The 18623-nt window shown below is 35.5% G+C and overlaps 1 protein-coding gene, 1 non-coding gene and 1 pseudogene across 2 annotated transcripts; all 3 read right to left on the bottom strand.

Moving 5' to 3' along the window:
* Positions 1-8119: 8119 nt before the first annotated feature.
* LOC116116403 lies at positions 8120-12032 on the bottom strand (annotated as a pseudogene).
* Positions 12033-12238: 206 nt separating this feature from the next.
* Positions 12239-12318, bottom strand: TRNAL-UAG. The gene has a single exon. It is a non-coding gene; the product is annotated as a tRNA-Leu (tRNA).
* A 692-nt stretch (positions 12319-13010) lies between these two features.
* On the bottom strand, positions 13011-17778 carry LOC116116413 (protein ABHD11-like). The gene is made up of 5 exons (XM_031402481.1): positions 17457-17778; positions 16769-17007; positions 14937-15049; positions 13673-13813; positions 13011-13443 (listed from the first exon to the last, which is right to left on the bottom strand). The coding sequence occupies exons 1-5, from the start codon at positions 17692-17694 to the stop codon at positions 13194-13196; spliced, it is 981 nt and encodes a 326-aa protein (XP_031258341.1). The 5' UTR covers positions 17695-17778; the 3' UTR covers positions 13011-13193.
* Between the last annotated feature and the right edge of the window lie 845 nt (positions 17779-18623).

Here is an 18623-nt window from a genome sequence, read left to right as displayed (position 1 = left end):
CCCCCTGGAATGAACTCCCAAAAACAAAAGAAATTTTTTGCAGATTTAAAGTACTACTTTTGGGAGGACCCATTTTTGTACAAGCATTGTCCCAATCAAATGATAAGAAGATGTGTGCCAGAAGAAGAGATGACGAATATTCTTTGTCATTGTCATTTAATGGAAGTTGGTGGCCATTTTGGTTCGAGAAAGATCGCCGCTAAAGTTCTTCAATCAGGATTTTTTTGGCCCACTCTTTTTAAAAATGCTTTTAGTTTTGTTATGAGTTGTGATGAATGTCAACGGGTTGGGAACATATCTAGGAGAAATGTCATGCCTCTAAATAATATCCTAGAAGTAGAATTGTTTGACGTGTGGAGCATAGATTTTATGGGACCTTTCCCTTCCTCATTTTCTAACAGCTTTATTTTGGTTGTTGTAGACTATGTTTCGAAGTGGGTGGAAGCTGCAACATTGCCAACAAACGATGCTCGCTTGGTTGTCAAGTTCGTAAAGAATAATATTTTGTCAAGGGTTGGCACGCCAAAGGCCATTATCCGTGATGGTGGTTTTCACTTCTGCAATCGCCAATTTACGACATTGCTAAGCAAGTATAGGGTTACACATCGTGTTGCTACTCCATATCACCCTCAAACCAGTGGCCAAGTAAAAGTGTCCAATAGGGAGCTAAAACGAATCTTGGAAAAGACGGTCAGCACTTCTCGAAAGGATTGGGCAACCAAGCTTGATGATGCATTATGGGCGAATAAGACGACATTCAAAACACCCATAGGAATGTCGCCCTATAGGATGGTTTATGGAAAAGTTTGTCACTTGCCAGTAGAGTTAGAACATAGGTCATATTGGGCATTGAAGTTTTTGAACTTCGATCTACAAGCGGCAGGAGCAAAACGATTACTGTAACTCAATGAGATGGATGAATTCAGAAATAATGCATATGAGAATGCCCGAATCTACAAAGAAAAGACTAAGCAGTGGCACGAAAAACATATCGTGAACAAAGAATTCAAGGAGGGAGACAAAATGTTGTTGTTTACTTAAGACTACGAATTTTCCCGGGAAAATTGCGCTCAAAATTGTCTGGCCCATTCATAGTTCATCGCGTGTTTCTGCATGGGGCGATAGAGGTTCACCTCCGACGAAGGGAACATTCAAAGTAAACGGCCAAAGATTGAAACCTTATATTGAGAATGGGAATGAAGACGGGAGGGTCTCATTCTTTCTTCAAAATCCTCATTGACGACAGAAAGGAGTCGAGCTTAAGACTTTAAACAAGCGCTCCTTGGGAGGCAACCCAAGATCTTAATCTCGTTTTAATCTTAGTTCGTAAATTTTTAATTTTTAATTTTTTTTATTATTTACAATTTTTTTTTCTTTATTGATAAAATTTATTTCTTTTAGACTTAGATAATTGATTTTTTTTTTCAGGTCCGTGGCAGAACACATTTAGAGTGCTCAAAAACACGCTCGCCACGGCTAAAATATCCATCACTGCACTGAGCGTCATAATTCAACATACAGGCTAAGAACAACACTCGCTGTGACGACAATTTATTATCGCTGCAGCGAGCGTTACACTCGCGAACGCATATGACGAGCAGCACGCTCGCCGCTACGACAGAACCTGTCGCCATAGCGAGCGCACATTTAAAACGTGAATTCGCTTTTAATTGTGCGAATTCCCTACAGACCTTACTTTCTCCTCTCAAACACCCATTATATTTTCTTCTCCTTACACATATCTAAACACCATTCCATCCATCATCCCTTCATCCCATCTTCAATTTTTCCTAAATTGCTCACTAACAAACTCAATTTCAACTCACATTTCACAGATTAAGGAAGCAATTTGGGATTCTCACAAAATCAAAGTTAGGGTTTCAAAGATTGGGGGTTTTCGAAATTGAGCCAATCCACAAAAATTCAAGGCAGATTTGCATAGAATCAGGTTCAAGTAAGTATCTCTCACCTATTTTGCATTGTGTAATTGGTTGTTGAAGATTGGGAGCACTTGTTTAGCATTTTCGTGGGGTCATTGTTTATGCTTGAAAAGCTATGTGATTGAAATTGTGTGTTGTAGATGTTAATTGATTGCATTGATTGAGTGGAGAAATTGTAATTGGATTCGGGAGTTTGTGGTGATTGACATGGGTGTTGAAATTGCGATTCAATTGATTGTATTGGTTGAGTAGAAAATTGTTATAATGGCACCCAAGAGAAAGCCAGGAGGAGATAAGAGAGAAAAAGGAAAACGAAAGGCCTCCAGTGATGTCCGGTTTGTTAGTCAGGCTGCCAAGGAGAGATATGAAAATTTTGCAAAGAAACCTGGTGGATTTATTGAAGAAAGAGGGTTGGTGTTTATAGAGAATGTTAGGGGGATCAATGATGTAATTCAAGCTTTGGGTTGGCAGACATTTTGCAAAGAACCTCAGGCTCCTGCTGTTGCCTCTGTAGTAAAAGAGTTTTATGCCAGCGTTCCTAATAGCGTTGATGGAAGGACAATGGTAAGAGGCAAGGAAGTGGTATTTATTGCAGCCGCTAATGAGTTTTATGGGCTGCCGCAAGTTGAGATAGATGAGGATGTTTATGCAACATACAAGTAGGAAGTTAATTATGACGCAGTGATTAATTTTCTAACGGAAGGGAAAGCTACATGGTTTATTACGGCTGGGGAACACATCCATTTTGAAAGTTAGTTTTTGGACTCAATTTCGCGAATTTGGTTATATTTTATTTGCTCTAGATTGATGCCCTCAAAGCACATGAGCATAGTTAGCAAAGCTAGGGTAATTTTGATGTATGCTATCCACCACAAGATGAGGATGAATGTGGGTGAGATTATTTTTTATGAGATTCTCCATTCGGCAAAGCATAACATGACAGGTTTTTACTTCCCTCAATTAATCACTGAATTATGTAAGCAAGCTCAAGTGCCTTTGAATTATGAAGAAGTATTAATCCCTCAAGGAGTATGTCTTACAAAGCAATTTCTGCAAAATCTCACCAGTAGGGGCAAAAAGGAAGTATCCAAGATCAAAGCCTCTTCATCGAAGAAGCCATCCAAGAAAGATCAATTGACGAAGATGAATGAAGATATAGATAAGTTGAGAAAGCAACAGAATCGTCAAGAAGCCTGGATGACTTGGATGAGTGGGCAAATGAGGGTGCAATATGAGATGCAAAGATTACAATTTGCTCGCTGGAATAGCAGCGCTAGGGTGTGAATGGACTGATTTTGTGTACCCATCAGATGAGGAGGATGGCGATACTTCTAATGATGATTCTGAGGAGGGTATGGAGGAGTAGGGAGTGTGACACTACTATAGACTTGGAGATTTATGTTTTGTTTGATATTTTCAGTGCAATTTATTTCTTTTTCTATACTTGCATTTTGTTGATGTTTGTTCATTAAGTCCTTGTGAACTGTTTAAACATCTATTTTAGTTTTATTTCTGGTTTATTGATGCTCTCTATATTCGTTTATTTTTTTCTGTATAACAATGATGGTCGACAAGGTCCTTTTAGTTGTGATTTTTATAGAACAAATTTGGCGCATATGACACCACGAATTGGATTGCTTTATAACGTTGAGGAATGTGGTAACGTTTTCTTTCCTTTTTCCTATTCTTAACATTGAGGACAATGTTGATTTTAAGGTTGGGGGTAGGAATTTAATTTGAGTAGAATTTTTTCTTTATGGATATGGATTTAGGGAGCAGAATTTTTTGTTTTATTTTGTGAGTTTTTCTCTTGGATTAATTTATATGTCTATAATAGGAATGTGATTGCAATAACATTTAACAAGCAGAGAACATTAATTTTTGCCTTTAATTACGAATGATTGTAAATGTTAATGACATTTAGTTTGAGACCCTAGCGGTTTGTGGATTGAAAGTGGTTAAGTTTACCTACTTAGAGATGTTTTATGTGTGAATTTTCCATGGACATTTTTGCGATCTCAACAAACTCTAGAACTCATTTGACAACCACTCGAGGCAAAATCCTAGAATTCACATCACTTAATAAATTATTTAGGCTGTTTTTGGACCGATTGAGCCTTTCAAGCCGACCCTTTTTATTATCATCGCTAGTTAACCCTTTGAGCCTTTTAAACACAATTTAGCCTTGCTTTTCTTTCTTTGAACTTAATTTTTACCCTACCCTGATTATGAGGCTAAAACACAATTCTACCCATTTTATCTTTAAGAGACTTAATTGTTATTCAAGCTTAGTGTGAGTATTGGTGAGGAAGTGTAGTTTTGCCACAACCCAGGTTTATGCGAAGAAATTGGTTGGGGGTTGTGGAGTGCTTGTAAGATCAGTGGGGTTGTGTGTATGTTTTCTACTTTCTTCTTATTATTGAAGTTTTAAAAAAAAAAAAAAAAAAAATCTGAAAAAAAAAGAGAAAAAAAATGATGAAAAAAAAGAGAGAGAAAGAAAAGAAAAGTGGGCATTGAAAAGCATTGTGAAGATTTGAAATTATGCAAATGGGTTTATATTACTGTCGAAAAGAAAGAGCTCGATAAAGGTTGGGAAGTTACTAAGTGAAAAAGGGAAGTGTTTTTGTGTAATAGTAATAAGAACGAATTAAGATTAAGTCTTTTAATTTGATTTTGTTGAATTCCCTTTCCGTTCTTTCATGAACCAATACCCTGACCTAACATACAACCTTTACAAAGACCTATTGATCCAAGGTAGTGTGAACATCTATATTAGTGGAGAGTGGTTTGAAAGGTGAGCCTATGGAGTTTGATTTCATGATTCACCTATAAGTCATAACCCGAATACTGAGATCAAAATTTTGTTCATGAATGTTATACATAAAACCATCCGGGTTTGTAAACTAATGGTTTGTGGTTGTATGGATGTTTTAGGCTTGATAACAAAAATGGAATTGACGTTTGCACCGTCTGTGAGTTTAGGCGATTTTTAATAATTCTATTTGTTGTGTGTATATGCGATTTTTGAGCCAACTTTATGAATTGATCCAAAAAAATTTGTTAGTTTTTGTTCTTTTTATGTCTATTTTTATTTTTGGAGTTTAGGTTAAGTTTAGTGTGGATGTTTATAGGTATCATCGTTGGAAACCCTCACGAGACTATAACTCGTCCAACTAGGGCCGCCTAGGGGTTTAAAGGTTTGTTGCATACGCTAAATGCAATCGTGTCAATCTACGAAAGTGATTTAGGATAGTTTAGATATAGGTTTTAATGTTTTAATTATTTGTTTTATTTTCAAGCTTAGAGACTTGTTTTATCGCTTAGTTTGCTAGGGACTAGCAAGAAGCTGGTTGAGGGTTGTGATAAGAGCTTAAAAATATATATTTTGTTAGTGATTCAATTGGATTATTTGTGGAAAAATGTATTTAATTTGTGAAATTTGAGTTAATTATTTCATAAATACCTTTTATGGGATCATGGGTGTATTTTGAGTATTTTCAGGTTAAAAACCGATATTTGAAGAAAAAAGAATGATGTTGATGAAATTCGTGACGAGGAGGAACAAACTGTGCAAGAATCGAAGTTGAAACAAGAAAGTTGTGACGCGTTGAAGATACGACGTAAAACCTGAAAATCCTTCAAGATGAGCATGCTTCGATGTTTTGATCATAACTTGAGCTGTAAAAATTGGAATTCGATAATTCTTGTGGTGTTGGAAAGTTTATTCAGAGAGACACAAAATTTATGTTGATGACTTTGCCAAATTCTGAACATTCCAGACTCGTGGCATAGAGAGAATGATCATCGCAGCGACCATTTCTGATCACCGCAGCGATGGATCACGGGCATGTTTGGATTATTGTATTCTCCTAGTCCGAATCTGAATGGTTTAAGGCACTTAATTCTTTCCCAATTAACCTCCAAACCCTACCACTATAAATAAGGGTCTTTAATAAGTTTTTAACGAGATTAGAGAAGGAGAAAGAGTGGCTACTATTTTGGAGATCGGAATTCTTGCCGTTCTCGTTCGCCAATTAGAGAAGTTTTTTCTATTTTTCTTTCTTGAACTCATGTTTGTTAATACAATGGTTGTTTTTATTACTGCAATTATGAACTTTTCTAGGGCTAAAGATGTAGCCACAATTTATGAATATGTGTTGACGTTATTATTGTTGATTTTTAATTGAGCATTAATTCTAAGTTTTATTATTGTGTGTAATACTTTCAATTCTTATGGATCCGAGAGTTTAATGATATCATGGGTTGAGTTGAAATCGAGAGATGAAACCTGATTAGTCTAAGGTAGTTGAATGATAACATTGTAAAGTGACATACTTTCTAACATATTAACATCATATTTAAAATAATGATACTAAAAGCACAAATCTTATTTTTTTTTCTAGTGATTTTTGACGTCTCAATAATTAATTCTAAGTTCTCAATAATTAATTCTAAGTAAAAAAAATAAAATAATAATAGTAAAGAAATGAAAATGAAAACTAAATTTTGATTATGGATAGGTTCATTAAAGCTCTTTAACCTGATTTTGTTTGAATTATGATAATAATTTGATAAAATAAGATAGAAAAATAAAAGATATTAAGGGAATCAAGTGTACACAATGTAATTAATTAAGAAATTAAACGGTTTCTTCATGAGTTTTCAAATTTCAGGTGGGCATATGCCCCAATCTCATGTATGTTAGTCCGCCACTGCTTCTAACCTTGGATTTGAAAGGTGTGTTTGTTTTATTATTTTGAATAGTATTTTTTAAAAAGTTAAATTGAATTTTTAGTATAAGATAAGATTTGAATTTAAAAATGTGTTTGGTAAAACTAAATTTTAATCCTCTACATTTGTTAATTTAGTTAAACACCCTCTACAATAAAAGTTTTAAAATTAATAAAAATATCCCCACCCACCCATTAAATGCCAATAGTTGGCCACCACCATTAGAAAGTGGCAGAATGATGCACAACCGACTGGTTGAGGGTGTTTAGTCAAATTAACAAACCTATGGTGCACTTGGTTCATTATTCTGATACTTTTTAGAATAATATTTTGAAAAAAGTAAAATTGGGTGGTTATTACGATATAAGATTTGAATATTAACAAAATACCCCTTAGGTTTGTTTATTTACTAAACACCCCTATAATAAAATATTGAAAATTAACAAAAACGCCCACACTCACCCATTAAATACCTACAACCGGCCACCGTCGCTGGAGGGTGGCCGAAGTCGCTGTATCGGCGTACGACTGACTAGATCTAACCAATCATGTGCCGATATGGCCTTTTCCGGCCAAATCCACCATGGATCTAATCAGAAAAGACCAGATCTATGGTTAGATCTGGCCGCATATCTTGGTCGTCGTTGACGACTGGCTACGACCAGATCCACTGTGGATCTAGCCGAAAAAAGCTAGATCGACGCACTACCGATCAGATCCAGCCAATAGTACGCCATTATATCAGATTCCGACCAACTTCCGACGATGGTGGTTGGAATCTGATAAATGTGCGTAACTGGGGTGTTTTTGTCTATTTCTAAATTTTTTTTTTTTGGTGTTTAATTAAATTAACAAACCTAAGGGATTTAAAAAGAATTGAATAATATTTTAAGAATAAGAGAATAAATGTGTATTTTGGATAGAATAGGAAATAAAGTAGTGAAAAATTGTGTACCAAAAAGGCCCTAAATCAACATGGCGAAAATGCTATCTATATATTTGCTGATGTCTAAACTAAAATATGGTTAAATAGAGGCTAACTTAGGAGCCATAATCTAAAGAAGTCCTTTAGGATTGTCCACATGAACCCAATGACCTGAATTGGGTAGAAAATGTACGGAAACTTTATCCTCCCGTCCATCTCTCACTTTACTTGCAAGGCCTTCAAGCCGCTGAATCACATCTGGCTCCCATATGTCACTCTTCTCCGCTCATACAATATCTATCTCCATCCCTTGTGGAAGCCGGAAGGTGCTCCAACAGAGGCCAATAAGAATTCTCCCTAAAGAAGATCATAATAAAAGGAATCAAATTCCTTTGTTTAATGACTTTATAAAATTATTTTGATACCCAGACATCTTCAAATTCCCTTTTCTTTCTGGCAGCAAAAAGCAAGTGGTTCAAACTGATAGTTTGAAAAACTTTTAAGAGATTTTTAACGGTAAGAATTAAAAATCTGCAGCACCTTCAAGATTAAAGGCCCATGTTTCATGCTCTCCAGGTTCCTTGAGGTTGCTTCCGATCCACTCTGACACTGGTTTTGGGGAATCCAAAGCTCAATCATGTGGTTCACAAGCCACCTGGAGCAAGAAACAAAGTAGCAACAATAAGAACAGTACAAAGAGGGCAAAAAAAAAAGGGAAAGGCATAACGCTAAGAGTTAATCTACCATGCACATATGAATTTAAGCTATCCAATATCAAATCAATCAACATTGAGAAAAACTGATCCAGGTGAAACATTGACATGTTTATTTTTAACCAACATTTAAAAAGAAAAAAATAAAAAGTAGAGCTCCACGCAATTGCTCAACTGAAAAATACAGGTGACAATGTTTCCATGCAAGGGTGCTCTTGTCATACATTAACATACTATGACATCTCTTATCATATAGTTATTTAACTACTCTGTTTGAGGGTATCAAGATGCTTAGCAAATTTAAAGCAAGAACTGCATAATTTTATCCACATTTCATCATGTAAATAAATAACAGATAATAAAATTTAAATACCATTGATGGATACTTCCAATCAGCTAAATTTTTTTGGGATTAATGGTCATTCAGCATTTCTACAACCAAATTATAGTAAAATCAAATGATGATGATAAGTTTAGAAGTTGAAACTAGATTGCATTTTATTTTATTTTGTTTTCTTTTACGTTTTTCTTTTGAGAAGGATTACTCAAAGTCAAAGTTAACAAGGTATACTTTAATGTTTTAACTGTATGTTGTTTATTGACTGATTATTTTGGAAAATTTGAAAATAAATACTATTTTTTTTGACAAGGATAGGGTTTCTTCCAAAACCTTGAAGGGTCTCTGGCCTCCAACGGCCCCTCAGTAGTGCCAATGAAACCCACAAAATATTGAAGGGTGAAATTAAAATTGCAGAAGAAATCCATTCCCTACTGCCTAAATTTTGAAATAACACTTTTGCAATGACATAAATCAAAGTTTTAAGGAACTAAAGCAGAATAAGCATCCATCCCTTCGTACCCAAGGAAAATGCTTTGTAAAAAAGAAGATTATGTAGTTAATGTGCCTATATTTAATGAAAAACATATATAGAGATTACTCATTATTACCAGAGGTCAGTAAACATTATGCCATATCACAACTCCATCTAAAACCTGCATCTGGATCACTCTACCAAGGAAATGACAGGCTCACTAACACACAGTGAATCCACTATGCAAAGAACAACATGTCACTAAAGTGATAAAATCTTTACTTTTGAGATGGGACTTGTGAAGGTAAACTTTGCAAGAACTGCAGAAGAATCTCTACTCCACCATCATTGTTTTCAGCCTTCAATTCGCCAGGAAAAGTATCCAACACCCACAGCTGTTCTGCATCAGAAAAGAAAATGAAAATGCTCAGAACTCTTCTCATGTACTAATAAATTATAGTGGTCAAATCACCAAACAAAAAAACTTTAAGTTCTTCAACATGCTATCGGTAATGGATGGCCCTCTTGACATCAGAAATCACAAAAGAATATCAAAGTCCATATGACAAAGTTCACTCTATATTTTTCTGAGTTGTGCAAACTTCATCCATATCTAAGATTTCATTTCTATTTGGAATGTGATGTCTGATGGTAATAGTCAAATGCAACAAAGACTTAACTCAAACTCAATTATTACTGTATTAGGTATGGGCAGCCATGTTTATGTTTCTATGTGTTGCACATAGAATGAATATGACACATCAACTTTCAATTGGTGCATAGGAAGATTTTTTGATAAAATTTATCCCACCCAAACATCAAGTTTTGTATCTATTCTTGCATGAACATAGAATTGAAACATGCCCCAAAAGCATGTATATGTTTTATAGACATGCATAATGCGGCACAAGTATAATAATATTAGGTATCACTAACCTAAACACCTCATAAGGAGGTCAACAACATCCCCAATTAAATCAAGCTAGCACACACAAATTATTTTCTTGAAACTTTTATTAAGTTAATAAATGATGAAATATTTGCAAATACATCCCTTGGGATGAGAAATTTGAGTTTTCATTTGGGAACCTCAACTACCACTTGTTGGGACTAAAGAAATATTCATTTTTTCCATTAAAAATGAAGAAAAAACTAACCTCTTCCAAATATGAGGTAACTTTGAAAAATCCAAACATATAAGAGCATAAAAGCATATCCAAAGTACATGTGTGCAATATCAATTTATTTTAATATGATCAAGAAGATGACAAAGTAAGATGTCTTGACCAGGGGTACCAACAAGTTGTATCACACATTTGTGACACTTCTTCATTCAAATAGTAATTTGACCGATTGAATGCAAAACAAACTACAAATACTGTAACAGTTCTCATGATATAGGTTTTCTTCAAGAGCCAATAAAAAGCCAAATCAAATTGTGTCCAACCCTATTTCTGAAAACTCTACATTGCTCTTGTAAGTAGAATGTTATTCCTCTTTTTATCTCTTTGAACAATTTATCACAATGACTGCATTTCAAGACATACACTTGATACTAAGATTCATGTTTCAATAACAAACAAAAAGTCAGTTCCTTGTCCATCTAACTTTCACAACTGAAAACTCCTGTAGCTATACTAGGAAGAAGTTGTTAGACATTTGACAACAGATAACTGTCAATTTAAACCACCGAGACCTAATCAGCAACTACCACGGTGGAAGTAGCCAGGAACTGTATTATATTGCAAACTTATATATGCAATTATCGGATATTCATATTTGAACTCCTCCATAAATCTTAACACTAACCACTATCAATGATTTATTTAAGTATCACTAGAATGCTCAACAATACAATTGAAGTTAAGCAATCACAAGCATTGTCAAAAAAAGCTTTTGTTTGGGCAAAATATAAACCTGTTTGGGCAATGCAATGGATTGACCATATTCACCACGAGCACAACTCTGTGCGAAGTGCAAGGCTACCTTACTACCCGGGGAATGGCCAATTACAACATCAGGCCAAGCCCAACCTTTCGCTTTAACCAAATTAGCCAAATCATTAGCAGCATTAGCCATGTCATGCGGCAGAGCCAGTCCCTCTATCTCCACTGACCACGCGTGGTTCCTCAAATCCACCAGCACCATTCTCCACTCTACTCACACAAACAAACAAACAACAAATAATTATCAACAATAAGAGCAATGTTATATAATACAATTTATCATGTTACAAGTCTTTCACAATTACATCACAAAATTTGATATTATATATCTAGAAACTTCCTAAAACTAAAAAATTATCAACATTAACTGTCAGAAATTTTCTCTAATTTCCTAACATTTTTCATATTCTTCACATATCATCACTAACAGACTTCCTACAAATAATTAATGATTAAAAAGTAACTGTAAGTTTGTGTAAATGTGGTACCGGATGGAGGAGAATTAACTTAATGGACAAATATCATAATTAACATAACCATTATATCATTTTACAACTCTAGCGTAATTATATCACAAAATGACGTTAGATATCTAGAAAATCCCTAAAAGATGAGTAATAATTAAACATAGCGACTTTAAATTTGTGTAAATGCAGTACTAAATGAAGGAGAAGTGGTGGAGAGAGTGGCGGCGAGGTCACGAGAGAAGGAGCGCCAGCTACGACGGTATCCAAGGAGGCCATGGAGAATGAAAGCTGTGGAAGTTTAGGGTTTGTATTTTGAAGATCGGACCTCTTCGTAGGCTAGGGTTTGAAGCGACCGTGTTGTTGGAGAGTTCGAAAACCGAGTCAGGAGGTTGAATCCGCCCTGCCATTTTCGCGGCAAATGGACTATTTTGCTTTCTGGTCGTTTACGGGTGGACAAGAACTCCAGTGACATTAAAACACGACGTTGTTTCAAGTTAAACAAGAAGAACACAGTAAAGTTATGATCTACCTATCAGTTAGGGATGTCAAAAAATTCCTGGATATCTGAGTAGCAGTGGTTTTATCCAAATTCAAAAATTGTATTTTGAATTTTTGACAAGTATTTAAAAATATATTAAATTTATTTTGTTTAATTATTCATTAATTAATAATTCAGTAAAAAAATTCAAAATATTAAACCGGTCTGACAGCTGTGGGATTTGAACCCACGCCCTTCCGGACCAGAGCCTAAATCTGGCGCCTTAGACCACTCGGCCAAACTGTCCTACCTATCGAACGGATTCTAATTATTATTAACCTAATAACCATGAAATCTGTCACCACCCAACCTCAGCACCCAGAAATTTTCAAATGATTGAATACCCTCCTTAGATTATCACTTACCCTTATAAAGATACAAAAACCCCATTGGAATATAATACTTGCCAAAAATTGTGGATACATTATATTTCACTATCTTTATTGCCTGTTTGAGATGATTTCTCCATTTTTCTAAGAAAATTAGGTCAAAGTTCTATATTGAAAACCTTGGCTCAAAATAAATTTAAAATCATGTATTGATTAGCCTGTTACAGTATATTTCTAAATAAGTTTTTATCATTTAAACCCAATTTTGATGTATCAATAATTATCCAAGTGTAGAGTAAAATTTAAAATAATAATAGAACGAAACGAAAGTGAAAATGAATTATGGTTATGGATAGATCCATTCAAGCTCTTCTAAGAAATAAAGGAATCTTTGAGTTTTCAAATTTCCCGCCCGGGGGGGGGGGGGGGGGGGGGGGGGGGGGGGCGGCGGCGGCATGTGCCCCTTCTCATGATGTAGGTCTGCCACTGCTTCTGACCTGGATTTTAAGAAACTATATTGAAGAAGACCCCTTTTTACTAACGATATTTACCCATTCAAGGATTTTAAGACTAAAGAAAGCCATAAACTAAACAAACAAATAGTAAATCAACCCAGAAAGTGAACAGATATTTGATGTTAAAAAAAAGGCAACTCACCAGATCATTCAACAAATTCAGTACCTAGTCCTGACGCAGGGTGAACAAGAATTTATGATGAAATAAAGATAGGATATTAAATCAACATGGGAAAATGCTATCTATATATTTGCTGATGGTTAAACTAAAATATGGTTAAATAGAGACTAAATTGGGAGCCAGAATCTCAAGAAGTCCTTTCGGATTGTCCACATGAACCCAATGGCCTGAATTGGGAAGAACATGCATGGAAACTTTACCCTCCGTTCCATCTCTTACTCTACTTGCAAGGCCTTCAAGCCGCTGAATAGTATCTGGCTGCCATCTGTCACTCTTCTCTGCTCGTACAATATCTATCTCCATCCCTAGTGGAGGGTGCTCCAACAGAGGCCAATAGGAAGTCTCCCTAAAGAAGATCATATTCAACGAGTCACGTTTCAGTGAAATCATAATGAAAATAATCCAATTCCTTTATTTATTTTTTTAAAATATTTTGATGCCAGACATCTTTCAAGTTCCTGCATGCTCATCAAATCACATTCCCTTTTCTATCAGGTGAGTGTGCATGTCTGGAGTGAAAAGCAAGTGGTTCAAACTGATATTGAAAAAAAAAAAAAAAAATTAGAGATTTTTACCTGTAAGAATTAAACATCTGGACAGCACCTTCAAGATTAAAGGCCCATGTCTCATGCTCTCCAGATTTCTTGAGGTTGCTTCCGATCCACTCTGACAATGATTTGGAGAACCCAAGATTAATCATGTGGTTCACGAGCCACCTGGAGCAACAAAGAAAGTAGCAACAATAAGAAAAATACAAAGAGAAAAAAGAAAAAAGAAAAAAAAAAAAACTGGAAGGCATAACGCTAAGAGTTAATCTACTATGCACATATGAATTCAAGCTATCCAATATCAAATCAATCAATGTTGAAAAAAATTTATCCAGGTGAGACATTGACAATGTTTTGTTTTAATCAACATGAAAATTTAATTAAAAAAAAAAAAAAAAAAAAGAGCTCCATGCAATTGCTCAAATGAAAAAAATAGGTGACAATGTTTCCATGCATGTGTGCTCTTGTCATACATAAACATACTATGACATCTCTTATCATATAGCTATAATAACTACTCTGTTTGAGGGTATCAAGCTGTTTTGTATATTTAAAGCAAGAACTGCATATCGTATCCACATTTCATCATCTACATAAATAACAGATGACAAAATTTAAATACTGTTGATGGATACTTCCAGTCAGCTAAAATTTTTGGGATCAATGGTCCTTCAGCATTTCTACAACCAAAATACAGTAAAATCACATGATGATACATGTAGAAGTTGAAACTTGATTGTATTTTATTGTGTTTTATGTCTTTGCTTTTTGAGAAGGATTCTTCAAAGTTAACAAGGTATACTTAAAGATTTAACAGTAATGATAACATCAATTAAATGACCTTGTATATTGACAGATTATTCTGGAAAATGTGAAAAAAAAAAAAAATACTATATTTTTTTGACAAGGATAGGGTTTCTTCCAAAACCTTAAAGGGTCTCTGGCATCCAACAGGCCCTGAATAGCGCCAATGAAACCCAAAGAATATTGAAGGGTGAAATTAAAATGGCAGTAGAAATAGCATACCCTACTACCTAAATTTTTGAAATAACACTTTTGCACTGACATAAATCAAAGTTTTAAGGCACTAGAGCAGAATGAGCATCCATCCCTTCTTACCCAAGGAAAATGCTTTGTGAAAAAGAAGATTATGTAGTTAATGTGAACATTATGCCATATCACAACTCCACCTGCATATGGATCACTCTACCAAGGAAATTACAGGCTCACTAACACACAGTAAATCCACTAAGCAAAGAATAACATGTCACTAAACTGATAAAATCTTTACTTTCGAGATGGGACTTGTGAAGGTAAACTTTGCAAGGTCTGCAGAACTTTCTCTACTTCACCATCACTGTTTTCAGACTTCACTTCTCCAGGAACAGAATCCAATACCCACAGCTGCTCTGCATCAGAAAAGAAAATGAAAATGCTCAGAACTCTTCTCATGTTCTAATAAACTATAGTGGTCAAATCACCAAACAAGGAAACTTTTAAGTTTTTCAACACGCTATCAGTAATGGATGACCCTCTTGACATTTGAAACCACAAAAGAATATCAAAGCCCATGTGACAAGTTCACTCTATATTTTTCTGAGTCGTGCAACGTTCATCCATATCTAAGATTTCATTTCTATTTGGAATGTGATGTCTGACGGTAATAGTCAAATGCAACAAAGACTTAAATCAAACTCAATTATTAGTGCATTAGGTGTGGGTGGCCATGTTTATGTTTCAGTGTGTCGCGCACAGAATGAGTATGACACATCAACTTTCAATAGATGAATTGGAAGTTTTTTTGATAAAATTAATCCCTACCCAAGCAGCAAGTTTTGTATCTATTCTTGCATAAACATTGAACTGAAACATGCCCTAATAGCATGAATAAGTTTTTTTTTTTTTTTTTTTTTTTTTTTTTTTTTTTAAATAACTGAGGTATCCAGGCACAATCGCCAGTTGAGCCCACCTAATTCTTAGGGCCACAGAACACCCTACAAGCCTAATAGACCAACGTAATTGCACAAATGTGGTAGATGTCTCTCCTGCGACTTGAACACAAGACTCTTGGATATAACTAACTCTAGTGATTAAAGGGCTTACCATCCGGCCACAAGAGTAGAGGTCACATATAAGTTTTATATATATGTATAATGAATTAATGGATGTGTATAATCTGGCAAACTATTATTTTATCACTAAACCAACCACACCTCATAAGGAGGTTGCAACATCCCCACCTGAAATCAAGAAAGCACACATAAATTATTTTCTTGACACTCATATTAAGTTAATGAATGATGATACATTTGCAAATACATCCCTTGGGATGAGAAATTTAGGTTTTCATTTGGGATGTGTAGGATTGCATTACATTCTATCTTCTTCACTCTTTCAGAATGCCAGATTTGCTAAAAGAAAAAAAAAAAAAATCATGCACAGAAAATATGCATGGAGAGAGAGAGAGAGAGAGAGTAGGGCTGAGAAGGTGACAGAGTAAGATGTTTTGACATGGGAAACCAACAAGTTGTAACACACATTTGTGACATTACTTCATTCAAATAGAATGCGACTGATTGAATGCAAAACAAACTACAGAAATTGTCACAGTTCTCATGATATAGGTTTTCTTTAAGAACCAATAAAAAGCCAAATCAATTTATGTCCAATTGTAAGTAGAATGTATCTTCCTTTTTTTTTATCTCCTTCAACAATTTATCACAATGACTGCATTTCAAGACATACACTTGAAACTAAGATTCATATTGCAATGGAAAACAAAAAGTCATTTCCTTGTCCATCCACCTTTCACAACTGCAAACTCCTGTAGCTATACTAAGAAGAGGTTGTTAGACATTTGACAACAGATATCTGTCTATTAACACCAACGAGACCTAATCAGCATAGGCCAACAACCACAGTGGAAGTATCAAGGAACTGTAATACATTGAAATTTTATAGATGAAATTCTTTGACATTCATATTGGAACTCCTCCATAAATCTTAACACTAACCACTACCAATGATTTATTTAGGTACGATTAGAATGCACAATAATACAATTAATGTCTAGCAATCACAAGCATTGTCAAAAACAAGCTTTTGTTTGGGCAAAATATAAACCTGTTTGGGCAATGCAGCGGATTGACCATATTCACCACGAGCACAACTCTGGGTGAAGTGCAAGGCGACCTTACCACCTAAGGAATGGCCAATTACAACATCAGGCCAAACCCAACCTTTCGCTTTGACCAAATTAGCCAAATCATTAGCAGCATTAGCCATGTTATGCGGCGGAGCCAGTCCCTCTATGTCCACTGACTGCCCGTGGTTCCTCAAGTCCACCAGCACCATTCTCCACTCTACTCACACAAACAACAAATAATTATCAACAATAAGAGCAATGTTATATAATACAATTTATCATGTTACAAGTCTTTCACAATTACATCACAAAATTTGATATTATACAACTAGAAACTTCCTAAAACTAAAAATTAATCAACATTAACCGTCAGAAAGTTTCTCTACTTCCTAAAATTTTTCATATTCTTCACATATCATAACTAACAGACTTCCTACAAATAATTAATAATTAAAAAGTAATTGGAAGTTTGTGTAAATGTGGTACCGGATGGAGGAGAATTAACGTAATTGACACATATCATAATTAACTTCACTATCATATCATGTTACAACTCTAGCGTAAATTGCGTAATTATATCACAAAATTTGATGTTATATATCTAGAAACTTCCTAAAAGATGATTAATAATTAAAAAGCGACTGTAAGTTTGTGTAAATGTAGTACCGGATGAAGGAGAAGTGGTGGAGAGAGTGGCGGCGAGGTTACGAGAGAAGGAGCGCCAGTTACGACCCGATCCAAGGAGGCCATGGAGAATGAAAGCTGTGGAAGTGTAGTGTTTGTCTGTTGAAGATCGGACCTCTTCGTAGGCTAAGGTTTTAAGCGACCGAGTTGTCGGTGAGTGGAGGAACCACTTCAGCTGGTTGAAACCGCCCTGTTTGTTCTTCGACATTCTCGCGGCCATGGACTCCTCCTTTCTGGTCGTTACTGGTGTCCCGTGGACGTTTTCAAGTCAACTAAAGATAACAGGAAGAAATTTTACTCCGGGACATCCCAAGTTTGCGTTTAATAAAATGACCCTGAAATTTTTTTTTTAATTTTTTTAATTTAAAAGCTGACATGGCAAATTTAGGATTCATTAAACATGTAAAATGGGTTAAACTAAAAAGATTTAAATATATATGGATAAAATCATAATTAACGAAAGTTGTTAAAATTTGAAATTTGAAAATGAGTCTCCACCCTTCAAAATCGCTTAATCGAGTCATATATCCAAAAAAAGACCAATGAACGCTATTCATTTCTCTGTGATTTTCGGTGACTACAGTGCCTAAATTTTGGCAAATTTTCAATCCTAAACCTTCCTTACACAAAACCATGACTGACATTCACAAAGAAGAAGAAAACCTACACTTTGAATCCTAGACTCCGGCGGTGCCAGCAATTCAAAGGCTGTCGAAGATGACGCTCTGGTGGATCATCCAATGAGTGAAGGTGGTCCACAAACAGAGGAGACGATGGCGGCACAAGATAGAGAGAAGAATCGGAAAATGGTTCTGAAGAGGAGGACGCCAGTGAAGAAATGATATGTTTTTTACTTGTTTTTTTTTTTTTTTAATTGGATGAGAAAATGGATTGATTTGTACGAATTTGGGGGAGATGTAGTTGGTTTTATTGTTATGGTGGTTGTGGCGTTTTGTCGAGCTGTTGGCGGGCATTGGTGGAGTGGCTTTGTTTAGGTTCCAGAGGATAGGGGAAGGCAAGGGAGGTCATAGGGAGTTTTGTGGGCTGGAGATGGCAGGAGGTAACCAAATTTGGCGGGCTGGAGGGCTGCCCTGCATATTGGCAAGGCTGGCCATGCATAGAGCACGCAACGCTGCGTGCTCTATGCAT

This window comes from Pistacia vera, unplaced genomic scaffold (genome assembly GCF_008641045.1).
Source record: "Pistacia vera cultivar Batoury unplaced genomic scaffold, PisVer_v2 Contig771, whole genome shotgun sequence".
Lineage (NCBI taxonomy): Eukaryota > Viridiplantae > Streptophyta > Magnoliopsida > Sapindales > Anacardiaceae > Pistacia > Pistacia vera.
The sequence above is the reverse complement of the archived record's forward strand: the minus strand, read 5'-3'. Positions and strand labels throughout refer to the sequence as shown.